At 40.9% G+C, this 15,877-nt stretch overlaps 1 protein-coding gene across 4 annotated transcripts in view; it reads left to right on the plus strand.

Moving 5' to 3' along the window:
• Nucleotides 1–15,877, plus strand: part of CTNNA1 (catenin alpha 1) — a 178,318-nt gene that overhangs the window by 41,925 nt on the left and 120,516 nt on the right. For all 4 annotated transcript variants that reach the window (XM_003829205.7, XM_063604243.1, XM_034960587.3 and 1 more), the window contains 2 exons: nt 12,352–12,518; nt 14,482–14,601. In XM_003829205.7, the coding sequence (XP_003829253.1) occupies nt 12,352–12,518; nt 14,482–14,601 (287 nt within the window). The remainder of the gene's footprint in view (nt 1–12,351; nt 12,519–14,481; nt 14,602–15,877) is intronic.

Raw genomic sequence — 15,877 nt, forward strand, 5'->3', positions numbered from 1 at the left:
AGCCATTACGTTGTGGTTGGGAACCTTTCTTTTGTAGTATACTGTAGAATTTTAGGATGTGACACTGTAAATGGGATAGATGAGGAAGATGACCAGTTCCTGAGAACTGGAAGGAATCCCAGCTTGACTTGAGAACTTCTTTAAAACAAAATGAAACAAAACAAAACAAAAAAACTGCTAAAAAAAAAAAAAATTTAAAAAAAGCAGTTGGAAAAACTTAAGGCACAGCAAGCTTTGGTTGTAGCTATTAGCACAAAAGGAACAATTATTACTACTTTCTGCACTATAGACAGTGGAGTGAAGGAAGCTCCCCTCATCCTTTACAGCTTCAACATTTAAAATTAAAAGCTAACATTTCCTCTGTCCTTTAGGAAACTTGCTATCATGACTTTATTTCTAAAAAGGTAAGAAACAGCTGGTCTGTGGATAATGACATGTTCTAAATAGGTTTAAAAACTGGAAAAAGTAGATGGAAAAGTAGAAGGGGGCACAGAAGTATTTGTTGAGCTTTGCATATATTATTTCATTTAATTTTCAAAACAACTGAGTAAGGTATGGGAGATGTGTACTCATTTTACAGAAAAGAAAACAGCTAGAGATAAAACAACCCAAAGTAACACAGCTGCCAAATATCGAAGCTGGATTTAGACCCAGTTCCAATACCTTATTTCATCTACACCAAGTAGTGTTCTGGGAGAGAAGTAGTTATATTCATTAACATTACTTCATAGCATTCTTTGTTTTAAAGGAGCAATGTAACAGGTTCAGGTTAAAACAAACAAGCCTTTTGTTTTTTTTATCCATCACCCAAATATTTTCCAAGCCTATCCTTTCCCCGTAACTTTATAAAGTTTGGTTGCTTTCAGGGGAATTTACTCATGATATTTGATGCTTCAAAAACTTCTTGATTTTGTCTTCTCCTAATAAAGAATTGTGGGTTTTTTTGTTTGTTTGTTTACTTTATAATTGCCCATTGTCTTTGTTTTAAACTCCAGAGGAACTTGTTTTATTCCCAGCTCAGGAGAGAACATCAGGGGATGACAGATTTTATTTCATGGCAGATGGTACAGTAGTATTGAGTTCTCTTAAGTTTCATCTCCTTTGTTAGTAGATGTAGCGTAGTTGACTGGAAACAGCTGGGACAAAGTCAGGTTTTACAACCGTGCAATCTTGGATATATTTCCTGTCTACCTCAGTTTCCCCAGTTTGCCCTTTTGTGTGCAGAGAGCCCTTTTGATATCTTATATATTTAAACTAACAGGTATCTTTTTAAATTTTTAATTTTTTTTATTAAAAAAATTTTTTTTTGAGATGGAGTCTTACTCTGTCACCCAGGCCACCGTGCCTGGCTAATTTTTGTATTATTATTTTTTAGTAGTTCTGGTCTTGAACCTCTGATCTCAAGTAATCCCCTACCCTCAGCCTCCCAAAGTGCTGAGCCATCGTGCCCAGCCTTCTGCCACATTTTGTTTTTTTAGACAGAGTTTCGCTCTTGTTGCCCAGGCTGGAGTGCAATGGCATGACCTCGGTTCACTGCAACCTCTGCCTTCCGGGTTCAGGCAATTCTCCTGCCTCTGCCTCCTGAGTAGGTGGGATTACAGGCATGTGCCACCACGCCTGGCTAATTTTGTACTTTTAGTAGAGATGGGGTTTTGCCATGTTGGTCAGACTGGTCTCGAACTCCTGACTTCAGGTGATCCACCCACCTCGGCCTTCCAAAGTGCTGGGATTACAGGCGTGACCACCATACCTGGCCATCTTTTTTTATTTTTAGAGTTCTTTTAAGAGACATGAGAGATGGAGGAAAAAAAAAAGTTGATTCCTTTTTACAATTTTTTTAAGCAAGGTTTTGAGCATGGGTTCTTTTTACATTTAATTTTGAAATAAAACTTATTAAACATCTCAAGTTAGTCTTAGTGTCATTTTTTTTTTTTGTAAGGATGACCATTCAGAAGTTTGAGGACCTCATTTTTAGCTGGGGGCTTATATATATACTTGTTTATAGTTTTGCTGATGGAGAAAGTGTGAATATTTTAACCCATTATACAGTGTGTTTCTGATGTATTTTTTCATTACTAATACTTTATGTTAGCCATGAAATTAAGGATTTGTCATTAGGGCTGTGAGCTAAAATAAATTAGAGTAGATGTAGATGTATGTATGTATGTATGTATGTATGTATGTGTGTGTGTGTGTATGTGTGTATTTAGAGACAGAGTCTTGCTCTGTCGCCCAGTCTGGAGTGCAGTGGTGCCATCTCGGCTCACTGCAACCTCTGCCTCCTGGGTTCAATCGATTCTCGTGTCTCAGCCTCTCCAGTAGCTGGGATTACAAGTGCTCGCCACCACACCCAGCTAAATTTAGTATTTTTAGTAGAGACGGGGTTTTGCCATGTTGGCCAGGCTGGTTTTGAACTCCTGATAAATGAATTCAGCACACCACTGTAAAAAAAGAAAATCCATGAAGCTGTAGCTGCTACAGCAGCAAGCATGAAAACCCTGCACTTTTTATGAAAATAATTTTATCTTGTCAACACAAGATAAAATGCAGCTTCTGTGTGGGTGCAGGGCTGCTATAAGAAAGGCATACCTATAGACTAGTAAGATTCGAGAAAAAGCAAAGTCATTATATGACAATTTAAAGCAAAAGGGAGGTGAAAGATCTAGAGTTGGAGAATTTAATGCCAGCAAGGGATGGTTTGATAATTTAAGAGAGATGTGGCTTTAAAAATGTCAAGATAACGGGGGAAGCAGCTTCTGCTGACCAAGAGAAGGGTTCCCAAATGCCATTAAAAAGTGCAGCAGAAGGCCAGGTGCAGTGGCTCACACCTGTAATCCCAGCACTTTGGGAGGCCAAGGCAGGCAGATCACCTGAGGTCAGGAGTTTGAGACCAGCCTGACCAACATGGAGAAACCCTGTCTCTACTGAAAAAAAAAAGAATAGAAAAATTAGCCAGGCATGGTGGCGCATGCCTGTAATCCTAGCTATTCGGGAGGCTGAGGCAGGAGAATCACTTGAACCTGGGAGACGGAGGTTGCAGTGAGCTGAGATTGCGCCACTGCATTCCAGCCTGGGCAACAAGAGCAAAACTCCGTCTAAAAAAAAAAGTGCAACAGAAGGGTGGGCACGGTGGCTCATGCCTGCAACCACAGCTGCAGACTTCAATTCACAGTATGTATCAGGCAGTTCAGCTTTTTCTTACAATGTCATGACTTTTCTCTACTTCTTGGTAGTACTTCCAGCATCACTAGTGGCACTTTGTATTAGCTTCATGGTGTTTCTCAATGTTTTGAGTGTTGTACTAAACATGATGAATGAGAACTACGAATGATCACTTTTCACTGTCATGCAATTTACTGGCTGTGAACTGCTCAGGTGGAGATGATTAGCATCGCATGCAGATGCATCATATGGCATTTTAAGTGGATATTCACAATACTTGAGCATACTGCAATAGCAATAGGAGATGGCTACAAAATTATTACAGTAGTACAGTGTGTACTACAATTAATTTTATGTTTGATTATATTTCCCTTGTCTGCGAATGGCACCATGTACGGCCTGTGTTTGTGTGCATAAGTTTTGATTGGTTAACTTTCTGTGATAGGTTTGTGTATATTTATGGTAGTAAATGATAAAATAGGCTAGTATCTACAGATATTTTATGCATTCACGATATACCTAACTTTCTCTTAATTTTTTGGTACTTCTGGATTACATGATGAGTTTTTTTCAAATTTTTGCAAATCTCTGAAACAATTTTCAATATGCTTATTGAACAAAATCCACGTATAAATAAACCCACGCAATTCAAACCCAAACTATGTTGTTCAAGGGTGGCTGTACAAACTTCGCTGCTAGCTTTTAAGTGTACAAATAGCTGCATAAATAACCGATGTACATCATGACCAGTCATGTCACTTCTTTCAAAGTCTGTTGGTGATAGTTCCCTGCAAATCTGTTCAGTTTATGCAAAGTGTGTAGTTGTGTTGCTTCCTTTTCTCCTAGTGATAAACCCACATGAACTACTTGACAGAATTGAATAATTGAAAGATTATTCAACACAACAAAGATGAATGTGCAACAAAGAAATGAAAAGTGATAGACCTGGAATTGAAATTTGATTAGAATATAAAGGGAAGAAATAGCTGATTGTGGAAATGTTGACCCTGCTGCCATTTAAAACTCTAGCTATGCAGCTAGAACTACTTAGTGAAGGCAAACTTCTCGACTTAAATGAGGAATGTGGTTGTGATGTCCAAGAGAATGGGTGACATCATTAAAAATGACACATTAAAGGAACTCTTGAAGATATTCATGACAAATAAGTGTAGATATTGGATAAAATGTTGGAAATGGGTCCAAACTTAGAAAGAAATATGATGATTCGCCAAGGGATTAAAAAGATGCTCATTCTGCACCCTAATGTAAATGACAAGAAGAAGGCAGGGAAGCATTGTTCAAACTACTTTTGAAAATTTTTTTTCACAAGGAAATAAAATATTTTGTCTCAGTGTTTATAATGTTTTAATTTAGTACATTAAGTAAATATTAGTTGACTATATCATATCCCTATACATTTATAATAGACAATAAAGGAATTTTTAATGCGTAGACAAAAGTATTTTTAATTTTTATTTTGTAGAGATGGGGTCTCACTTTGTTGGCCAGGGTGATCTCAGGAAACTCCTGGGCTCAATCGATTCTCCTACCTTGACCTCCCAAAGTGCAGGGATTACAGTTGTGAGCTCACATGCCTGTCTGACAAAATTTTGGGGGGTCTTATTTTTAAAAAATTTATTTTTTTCTTTTCTCCAAATATGGTGTTGGAAACTGCCAAAAATTTTTAAAGGTTACGGGAGAATCATAATTCTCTGTGATTAATCTCTGATTAAGATCAGGTTGCACTGTTTCAGCTTGTATGGTCATTTTTACAGTCCTGTGCTACTGTGCAAAGTGAAGATGATCAGTATTGTTATCTCTGTTTTACAACTGTGGAACCTGAGACTATTAAGTGGTGAAGCTGTGGTTTTTGTTTTTTGACTTCTGAGTTTATGATCTTATTCTCTATTATACTGGTACCCCTACACAAGATTTTTATATTCTGAGACAGGGTCTTGCGCTGGAGTGGTCTGGAGTGCAGTGGTACAGTCCCAGCTCACTGTAGCCTTGACCTCGTGTGCTCAAGTGATCCTCCCACTTCAGCCTCCTGAGTAGCTGGGATTACAGGCATGCACCGCCACACTTAGCTAATTAATTTTTTTTTTTTAAATAGAGACAGGTTCTCACTATGTTGGTCTCACTATGTTGGTCTCACTATGTTGGTCTCACTATGTTGGTTCTCACTATGTTGGTCTCAAACTCCCTGGGCTCAAGTGATCCTCCTGCCTCAGCTTCCCAGAATGCTGGGATTATAGGTGCTACATAAAATTGAAAATAAAGTAGAAAATAATTCCTTTAGTAGCCCTTGCTTTTCCTCCTGGTAATGGGCCGAATTTTTTTTTTCTTGGGAGATGGCGTCTGTCACTCATGCGCTGGAGTGCAGTGGCATGATCGTGGCTCACTGCAACCTTGGCTTCCTGGGCTCAAGCGATCATCCCATCTTAGCCTCCCAAGTAGCTAAGACTATAGGTGAATGCCACCATGCCTGGCTAATTTTTCTTTATTATTTGTAGAGATGAGGTCTCACAATGTTACGTAGGCTGGTCTTGAACTCCTTGTCTCAAGTGGTCCTCCTGCCTGGACTTTTCAAAGTGCTGAGATCACAGATGTGAGCCACCGTGTCTGGTCTCAGGCCAAATTCTTGAAAGAGCAGTCTTATTTATAACTTACTTTATTACCCTTGAAATCTGGTGTGTGCAACTCCCAGAAAGCCACTCGTCTTCTTCGTTGTCTTGTGCTAGCTACATTGGCTTCCTTGGCCTTCCATAATCTTTTTAGATCTTTGATTTGGTGTTCCCTCTACCTGGAATGCTCTTCCTCCAGATAGCCACATTATTCCTGTGATTCCTTTGTCAAGACTGTCTTCAAATCAAATGGTATTTTTTCAAGGAGGCCCCTATTTTAAATTGTATCTTACATCCCTTTTCTCTCTGTCTTCCTTTCTGTCACTGCCCCCGACCCTACTCCAGTACTATTGTTTATTGTCTTTCTCTCCCACTAGAATGTAAGTTCCCTGGAGCCCGGGATTTTTTCCTGGCCTGGTTGGTTAATTTCCTGGAGCATTTAGAATAGTGCCTGGCTGATAGAAGGTGATCAGTAAGCATGTTTTGAAAGAGGCATGAATGCTCTCGAAGATTGCTGTTGAATAGGTGAATACTGATGAAACACAGTGAAGACCTTTTCTCTGTCTTCTGATCTTGTTTTACCTAGTATTAATCATTTCTACCAACCCTATTTTGTCTCCTAGTGCTTGCTGCAAGGCACTGAACTAGGCATTTTACAAGGTATCTTAATTGACACTCACAGCAGGTATTCTACACATCGTGCAGAAGAGGAAACAGAATCATAAAGTCTAGTTGCATAGCTGGCAAGTGGCAAAGCCAAAACTTAGGCCTATATCCAGCTCCAGAGCCTGTGCTCTTTCATGTTACTGCATTCAATACTGTTTTTTTTTCTTTGTGTTTATTGAGCTATAACTCAACATACATAAAATTCATCATTTTAAAGTGCACAATTCAGTGGTTTTTAGTATATTCATTAGGTTGTGCAGCCATCACCACTGTGTAGTTTCAGACATTTTCATCATCCCAGAAAGAAACCTAGTTTTACCTATTAGAAGTTAGTCCTCATTCTTACCTGCTTCCCACTGCCCAGCAAGCATTACCTTCTGTCTCTATGGATTTGCCTGTTGTGGCAAATGGCGATTTCATATAAAGGGAACAATACAGTATTCTTTCACTTAACATATGTTTTGAAAGTTCATCCATGTTGCACATGTATCAGCACTTCATTTTTTCTTACGGCTAAATACTGGATAATGCCACATTTTGTATGTCTGTTTTTCAGTTGGTAGATGTTTGGGTTCTTTCTGCTTTTTCAGCTGTTATGAATGGTGACACTGTAAGCATTCATGTACAGGTTTTTAGTTGTGTAGCTATGTATTAGGTTGGTGCAAAAGTAGTTATGGTTTTGGCCATTTAAAAAAAAGGTGATGAAAACTGCAATTACTTTTGCACCAACTTATATTAGTCCGTTCTCACATAGCTATAAAGAAATACCTGAAACTGGGTAATTTATAAAGAAAAGAGGTTTAATTGGCTCAAGGTTCTGGAGGCTGTACAGAAAGCATAGTGTCTTCTCCTTCTGGGGTGGCCTCAGGAAGCTTCCAATCATGGTGGAAGGGAAATGGGGAGCTAGGCATCTAACATGGCGGGGAGGAGCAAGAGAGGGGGTGGGAGAGGTGTCACACACCTGTAAACAACCAGATCTCATGAGAACTCATTCACCATCACAAGAACAGCACCAAGAGGTTGGTACTAACCCATTCATGAGAAACCACTCTTATGATCCACTCATCTCCCACCAGGCCCCACCTCCAACATTGAGAATTACAGTTTGACATGGGATGTGGGCAGGGACACAGATCCAAACCATATCCACCTAGCAGTGGAATTACTGAGTCATATGATAACATTTAACCCTTTGAGGAACTGCCAGACTGTCTTCCAAAGCAGCTGCACCTTTTTACATTCCCAGCATTGGGGTATGAGAGTTCTAATTTCCCCATATTCTTGCCATTTGCTATTATCTGCCTTTTTTATTATAGCCATCCTAACTAAGTACGAAGTGATATCTTTGTGTGGTTTTGATTTGTATTACCTGATGGCTAGTGAGGTTGAGCATCTTTTCATGTGCTTGTTGGCCATTTCTAAATCTTCAGACAGGCACCTGTTTAAATCCTTTGCCTATTTTAAGTTGGATTATTGGTCTATTTTTGTTTGTTTGTTTGTTTTTAACGAAGCCAGGTCTTGCTATGTTGCCCAGGCTAGATGCTAACTTCTGGGCTCAAGCAGTCCTCCTGCCTCAGCCTCTCAAGTAGCTAGGACTGCAGACACATGCCACTGCAGCCAACTTAAAAAAAAAATTATTTAGTATAAGAGTTCTTTATATATTCTGGATACTAGATCCTTATAATTTGCAGAAATTTCCTTTCATTTGTGGGTTGTCTTTTTACTTTCTTGGTAGTGTTCTTTGAAGCACAAAATTTTAAATTTTTTTGATGATGTCAAACTTACCTGTTTTTTGTTCTGTTGTTTGTACTTTTGGTGTCATAGCTAAGAAACCATTGTGAATCAGAGGTCATGAAGACTTACACCAGTGTTATCTTCTAAGTGTTTTATAATTTTAGCTCTAACATTTAGGTTTTGATAAGTTTTGTAAGTATATGGTGTGAGATAGGGGTCCAATTTAATTCTTTTGCATATTGCACTTGTCCTAGCACCATTTGTGGACAAGACCATTCTTCATTGAATATTCTCGGCACTCTTGTTAAAATCAGAATATATTTCTGGATTCTCAAAGTTGATTGATCTCTATGTTTACATTTGTTTTGGTTGACCAGTTTTCTCTTACAAGTCTGGCCTTCTTGTTTTTGACAGTCTTGGTTCTCTTTATTGTTTCTTTTATTGCAGAATCTTCCTCTCCTTACTCTGCTGTCCACAGTCTCGAGGGTCCTAACTTTTTTTTTTTTCTAAATCTTTCCCAACTCATGTGTTTTCATACATCTCTGGCTTTCTTCTCCCGCTCAGAAAGGCCCTAGCTTGCAACCTTTAAATAATGTACTGTGCTTAATCAAAGGTGATCAGATCTTTTGACCCCTGCCTTTGTAATTTACTACTACTCTTTTCTGGGCTCTCGCTGTAGCTTTCTGATCCATCTCTCTGGTTAGGTTTATTGTATGTACTTTAGATAGGTTAATCCTCTTTACTTTGACTTCACTCTGGTTGAGGGAATTGAATTCTGTTTGTCTCTGGCCTTTCTACTCCCATCTTCTGCTGCTTCTAAGCATATCCCTTACTCCTCAGTTAGACTAGATAATTCAGACTAGATATTATGCCTCTAAGCCTAATTAATATATGAATTATATATTAATATATAATATACAAGCCTTATTGTATACCTCGGCATGATAAGTGGTTCTACAAAGAGCATAAATACTGGCATTACAAATCCTGACTCTGCCATTTACTAGTTAGGTGGCAGGGATTTAGTTAGTTAATCTGTATAAGCTTTAGTTGCATTATTTGTAAGCAAAGGCTAATACCACTTACTCTCTAGGTGGGTGACAGAATTTTAAAAATATGTGTAGTGCCATAGAGTAGATGTTGGACTTTTTTTTTTTTTTTTGAGACAGACTCTCGCTTTGTTGCCCAGGCTGGAGTGCAGTGGCGCAATCTCGGCTCACTGCAACCTCCGCCTCCTGGGTTCAAGTGATTTTCCTGCCTCAGCCTCCCAAGTAACTGGGATTACAGGCACCTGCCACCATGTCTGGCTGTTTGCATTTTTAGTAGAGATGGGGTTTCACCGTATTGGCCAGATGGGTCTTAAACTCCTGACCTCAAGTGATCCACCGGTCTCAGCCTCCCAAAGTGCTGGGATTATAGGTGTGAGCCACTGCACCCAGCCAGTGTTGGACATTATTATGTTACTGTTCCTTCTGCTTGAGGTGGTAACTCCCTTAACTCTGCTGCCCACATCCTTCCTCTCCTTTGAGGGATGGGTTCATTTCAGAGTACCAAGCCTTCCATAAAGCTGTTGCTGGTATTCATTTCTTCCCTAAACTAGTTGTTAGTGCTTCCTCCTTTGAATTCCCATGACACCTTGTGTTTTCTTTCTTACAGCTTGTATGTTAAAATGCCACATAATTTCTTAATGGTCAAATCCATCTTTTCTGGATAAATTATTTGAAGGCAGGGATGTTATGTTCAGCTTTGTGTTTTGGAAGTGGATTTGTTTGTTTTTAGTGTGTAGTAAGTGCTAAATTAGGTGAAGTTCTGCTTATTATATAGGGTCAACATCTCTTGCTTATTCTCTCGTTTGGTAGTAATATTGTTTAAGACAGTATTTATATATATATATATTTGAGATGGAGTTTCACTCTTGTTGCTCAGGCTGGAGTGCAGTGGCGCATTCTCGGTTCACTGCAACCTCCGCCTCCCAGGTTCAAGTGATTCTTGTGCCTCAGCCTCCCGAGTAGATGGGAATACAGGTGCCTGCCACCACACCTGGCTATTTTTTTGTATTTTTTTAGTAGAGACGGAGTTTCACCATGTTGGCCAGGCTGGTCTCAAACTTCTGACCTCAGGTGATCCACCCACCTCGGCCTCCCAAAGTGCTGGGATTACAGGTGTGAACTACCGTGCCCAGCCTAAGACATTATTAATATATTTTTAAGGCAAATATCTCTTTCTGCAAGGCTTTTCAGATAAATTCTTCCCTGAGTAAATAGTTTTCTTCAGCATATTTCCAGAGCACCTTGTTCACAAGGCTATTTAATTTTTGGGTGCATTGTAATACTCTATAATTTGTGAACCCTTTGAGACCAAATGCCGTGTCTTAACCAGCTGTTAATTTTTTGTCTCCCTCCTTCCCTCCATAGAGCTCCAGTAGGGTATGCCCTTGATGTGCGATGGGTGCTCAAACATTTGTTGAACAAATAAAAGAATGAATGAGCTCCATGTTTTAAAATACCAGAAGATACTAGCATTAATGTTACAAATCCACATAATGATTGCCATATGTCTGTATCTTCCTGAAGATGTAAGAGAGAAGACTGTGTTAGATCCAGGAAAACCTTTTAACTATATAATTCATTGGAAGTTTTTTTCTGGCCTGACAAATATGTGGAGCGTATCTTACTCTTAGAATTATACAGTGCTTCTAAGCCTAATTAATATATGCATGTGAGGCAATTTTTCCCCCCTCTTCTGCTTGTGTTGTGCATCCAAAGATGATAGCTAGGAGAAATTTGATAGGTCTGTTGAGAAATAGCTAGTCTTCTTGAAAGTGCCTTAAAAAAAAAAAAATTCAGGGAAGACTTGAGAGTGTGAATGGGTTTTAGGCTTTAATGTGAACTGAAGTGGGCTTGCTTAGCCAAAGGAGGGAGTAATTGCTTTTCCAGGATTCCAAAGATAGTCTCCATAGAGACCCTATTTGTATAACCAGTGGACAAGACACAACACTGGCCCTTTAGTTGCTTCTAGCTGTAAGAAAAGAGTGGCAATGGGCACTGTAAATAATTTTAAGACACAAATGACAGAAAGTATAAGTTTCACAAGTTTCTAGGAAATGTTATAAATTATTTTTAAAAATTTTTTTAAAGAGACAGGGTCTTGTTCTATCACCCACGCTAGAGTGCAGTGGTGCAATCATGGCTCACTGCAACCTCAAACACATGGGCTCAAGAGATTCTCCTGCCTTGGCCTCACAAAGTGCCGAGATTGCTGGTGTAAGCCACCATGCCCAGCCTATAAATAAATTCTTGAACTCAGGATTGTATAAGTTGGATATTCCTATAAGCTATAGTAAAATCTATTTTATATGTTTTTAGCTAGTTTTTAAAAAATTATAGATACAATACCTCTTCAAACTTTTTATAAGTACCAAATGTAAAGAGGCTGTGTGTAACCCAATGATAACTATTATTTGCCTTTTGACTCCAGTCTTTCCTCTGTATTTAAAAAGAAGCATACATTTATGATTTCATTTGTTTCTGCTTAACATTTTTCATATATATAAATATTTTCATAACAGTCAATTGTAGGCCATACCATAATTTACTTAACTAGATGCTTATTGAGCATGTGAGCTTTTGGTAGTGTTCTGCGAAGGAAATGAATGAATCAATGGCTGAGCTCTGTATTTTTACATACCAGTGAGTCTCTGTTATGGCTGTACACATCATGTAGTTGGGATGATTAATGAAGTGTGGTGGTTCTGCATAATTGTGGCCCTGTTTCTGTATTCTATGGATGTGAGAGTAGATTTTATTAGATATGTTTTTTTCTCCTGTTCAAATCTTGAATTTTTCTTTTTTTTGGATACATATAATGCCCTTTTTTTGGGAAAGGAACATTATTAGATCAAAGGGAAATATTTTTAAGCCTCTTGATATATAGTGCCAAGTCACTTTCCAGATATTTTGCTTTCACCAGCAATATATGAAGGTGCTTTTTTTAGTGATAGCTATAAAACAAACAAAGGAACAGCAAACAACAACAGAAATGAAAACTCTTAAACTAAATTTGTGCATGAAATATACAAAGTTTGGATTATTTTTATATTTTTAAAAATGTAGATCAGTTATTTGAGTTCATTCTTGCTGAGTTTGTTTTTCATTCTGTAAAACAGGTGATTTGATGAAGACTGCTGCAGGAGAGTTCGCAGATGATCCCTGCTCTTCTGTGAAGCGAGGCAACATGGTTCGGGCAGCTCGAGCTTTGCTCTCTGCTGTTACCCGGTTGCTGATTTTGGCCGACATGGCAGATGTCTACAAATTACTTGTTCAGCTGAAAGTTGTAAGTATACAGGCCTATGTCTGTAATTTGTTCTATCACAGGAAGATTGCTACTGGCCTTCCTTAGTTCAGTATTCCTTAGGATTTAGTTTGGTTTTGAATTTGGTTTATCTCAATGGACCGGAGATGTTTTTGTTTAATTTCCACTTACTCCTCTATTCCAAGTATATATCATCCTGGCTCTGTTCTGAGCCAGTGTTGTCTTGGCTGTAATGAAGAACTTGTAGCAAAGATACTGTTTTGACTCCTTCCCTTTTTCCAGTAATGATTAAATATTTTCCTTGTAGAGTTCTGGAGTTGAGAAACCAAGATACATTAAATTTTGTACTTTTATTTATTTATTTTATTTTTTCCATTTAACCCTGAGTGGACACAGCACATGTTTCAGAGAGCACAGGGTTGGGGGTAAGGTCACAGATCAACAGGATCCCAAGGCCGAAGAATTTTTCTTAGTACAGAACAAAATGAAGTTTCCCATGTCTACTTCTTTCTACACGGACACGGCAACCATCCGATTTCTCAATCTTTTCCCCACCTTTCCCCCCTTTCTATTCCACAAAACCGCCATTGTCATCATGGCCTGTTCTCAATGAGCTGTTGGGTACACCTCCCAGACGGGGTGGCGGCTGGGCAGAGGGGCTCCTCACTTCCCAGTAGGGGCGGCCGGGCAGAGGCGCCCCTCACCTCCCGGACGGGGCGGCTGGTTGGGCGGGGGGCTGACCCCCTCACCTCCCTCCCGGACAGGGCGGCTGGCCGGGCAGAGGCGCCCCTCACCTCCCGGACGGGGCGGCTGGCCGGGCGGGGGGCTGACCCCCCCCCCACCTCCCTCCCAGACGGGGCGGCTGGCCTGGCGGGGGCTGACCCCCACCTCCCTCCCGGACGGGGTGGCTGCCGGGCGGAGACGCTCCTCACTTCCCAGACGGTGTGGTTGCCGGGCGGAGGGGCTCCTCACTTCTCAGATGGGGCGGTTGCCAGGCGGAGGGTCTCCTCACTTCTCAGACGGGGCGGCCAGGCAGAGACGCTCCTCACCTCCCAGACGGGGTCGCGGCCGGGCAGAGGCGCTCCTCACATCCCAGACGGGGCGGTGGAGCAGAGGCGCTCCCCACATCTCAGATGATGGGCGGCCGGGCAGAGATGCTCCTCACTTCCTAGATGGGATGGCGGCCGGGAAGAGGCGCTCCTCACTTCCTAGATGGGATGGCGGCCGGGCAGAGATGCTCCTCACTTTCCAGACTGGGCAGCCAGGCAGAGGGGCTCCTCACGTCCCAGACGATGGGCGGCCAGGCAGAGACGCTCCTCACTTCCCAGACGGGGTGGCGGCCGGGCAGAGGCTGCACTCTCGGCGCTTTGGGAGGCCAAGGCAGGTGGCTGGGAGGTGGAGGTTGTAGCAAGCCGAGATCACGCCACTGCACTGCAGCCTGGGCACCGTTGAGCATCGAGTGAACCAGACTCCGTCTGCAATCCCGGCACCTCGGGAGGCCGAGGCTGGCGGATCACTCGCGGTTAGGAGCTGGAGACCAGCCCGGCCAACACAGCGAAACCCCGTCTCCACCAAAAAAATACGAAAACCAGTCAGGCGTGGCGGCACGCGCCTGCAATCGCAGGCACTCGGCAGGCTGAGGCAGGAGAATCAGGCAGGGAGGTTGCAGTGAGCCGAGATGGCAGCAGTACAGTCCAGCTTCGGCTCGGCATCAGAGGGAGACCGTGGGGAGAGGGAGAGGGAGGGGGAGGGGGAGGGAATTTTGTACTTTTAGAGGCCAATATTAGTGTTTTTCCCACTATGAAGCTCCTGTGTAATTGCTGTTTAAATGTTAGAAGACCATGCGCAAACTCTCAAGAGAGCTAAGTTTGGATTGCTTTTTGAGTAGTTGTTAACAGGAATGAAAATTTCTAGGATGCCATCTTCTTTATTTACAGACCTACATTCAGAATTTTTGGGTTTTGGGGTCTTCGTTATTTTATAGGTGGAAGATGGTATCTTGAAGTTGAGGAATGCTGGCAATGAACAAGACTTAGGAATCCAGTATAAAGCCCTAAAACCTGAAGTGGATAAGCTGAACATTATGGCAGCCAAAAGACAACAGGTACAGTCATGATTTGGGGATATATTAAAGTTGTTCATTTTACTATCTAGAGGGAAAAACTCATTCTGTGTGTTTTCTGAAAGTACCATTACTTACCTTCGCCAATATAGTTCCATTAAAACATTTAAACCAAAGTGTCTTTTCAGTATTGTGCTGTTAATAAAGTTGTAATTACATTGCATTCATGTTATGCTCCTATTTTAATTCTTGTGAACATTTTATCTTAAGTAGCTTGACAACTTGTGATGAAGGTAGTGTCTGGAGAGGTAATAGGTCTTTGTGTATTTAAGGATTAACCTGAGTTAGTGGTGCAGTTTTGTTCAGATTTTTAATAAAATCTTAATCCATTTAAACATACTGGAATTATCTCTGTATCAGAAAGTATCTCCATACCTTGCCCCACCAGCCCCGTGTCTTGTTACTTTTTAACTGTTTCTTATTGTTATTAGTATTTTCCATTGTGTGGCATGAGGATCAGTGTTAACTTTTCCAAGCTCCAGTAGCCCTTTGACCCTTCGGCATTTTCACTGTTGGTGTGCTTTGAAACCTTTGCTGTGCCCTTGCTGTTGGACGCTGTGTATTTCAGGTGTATATTCTTCAAGGAAGATCCATATATTGCTATCCATCTTCTTATATCTTTCATAGTCCTGATCAAGCTTACGCTTTACATTCTTACTTTAAAACAAGCCCCAAGAAGAATAGTTGTTGTTAGCTAGCACCTTTATCAGTTAGGATACTTTGCACTGGAGTTTGCAGAAAACCCAGCTCCCAAACTGCTTGAAAAATGGGGGATTTATTTTCTCATTAAGTATAAGTCCTGAGTTAGGCTAAGTGACTTCAGGGTTGTTAAATATAAGGGCTTTGCAGTATCACCAAGGATCCAGGTTCTTGATATTTTTCATCACTATCGTCTTCAGTGTGCCTGGCACTGGGTGGCTGCAGAGGCTCTTTGCATGACATCTGCACATAATATGTCCAGTGAGAACAAAAAGGACTGTTCCTTCCATATGTCTCTCTTTATAAGCAAACAATCTAGAAGCTCCTAGCAGACTTGTCCTAAATCTGAATTGTGCAACATGCCTATTCCTCAGTTATCCCTGGCAAGAGGAAAGGAGTCTGCCTGACTCAGAATAATCCAGATCCACCTTCTGCTCTGGGTTAAGGGGTAGCTTTCCTGAGGACAGAAACACCCGACCAAAGGTCTGACAGGTAGTAGAAAGTTGGGTTGGGAGTAGTGGGAGTAGGGAATGGATTTGGGTAGGCAACCTGCTATGAC

This window comes from Pan paniscus, chromosome 4 (assembly GCF_029289425.2).
Source record: "Pan paniscus chromosome 4, NHGRI_mPanPan1-v2.0_pri, whole genome shotgun sequence".
Classification (NCBI taxonomy): domain Eukaryota; kingdom Metazoa; phylum Chordata; class Mammalia; order Primates; family Hominidae; genus Pan; species Pan paniscus.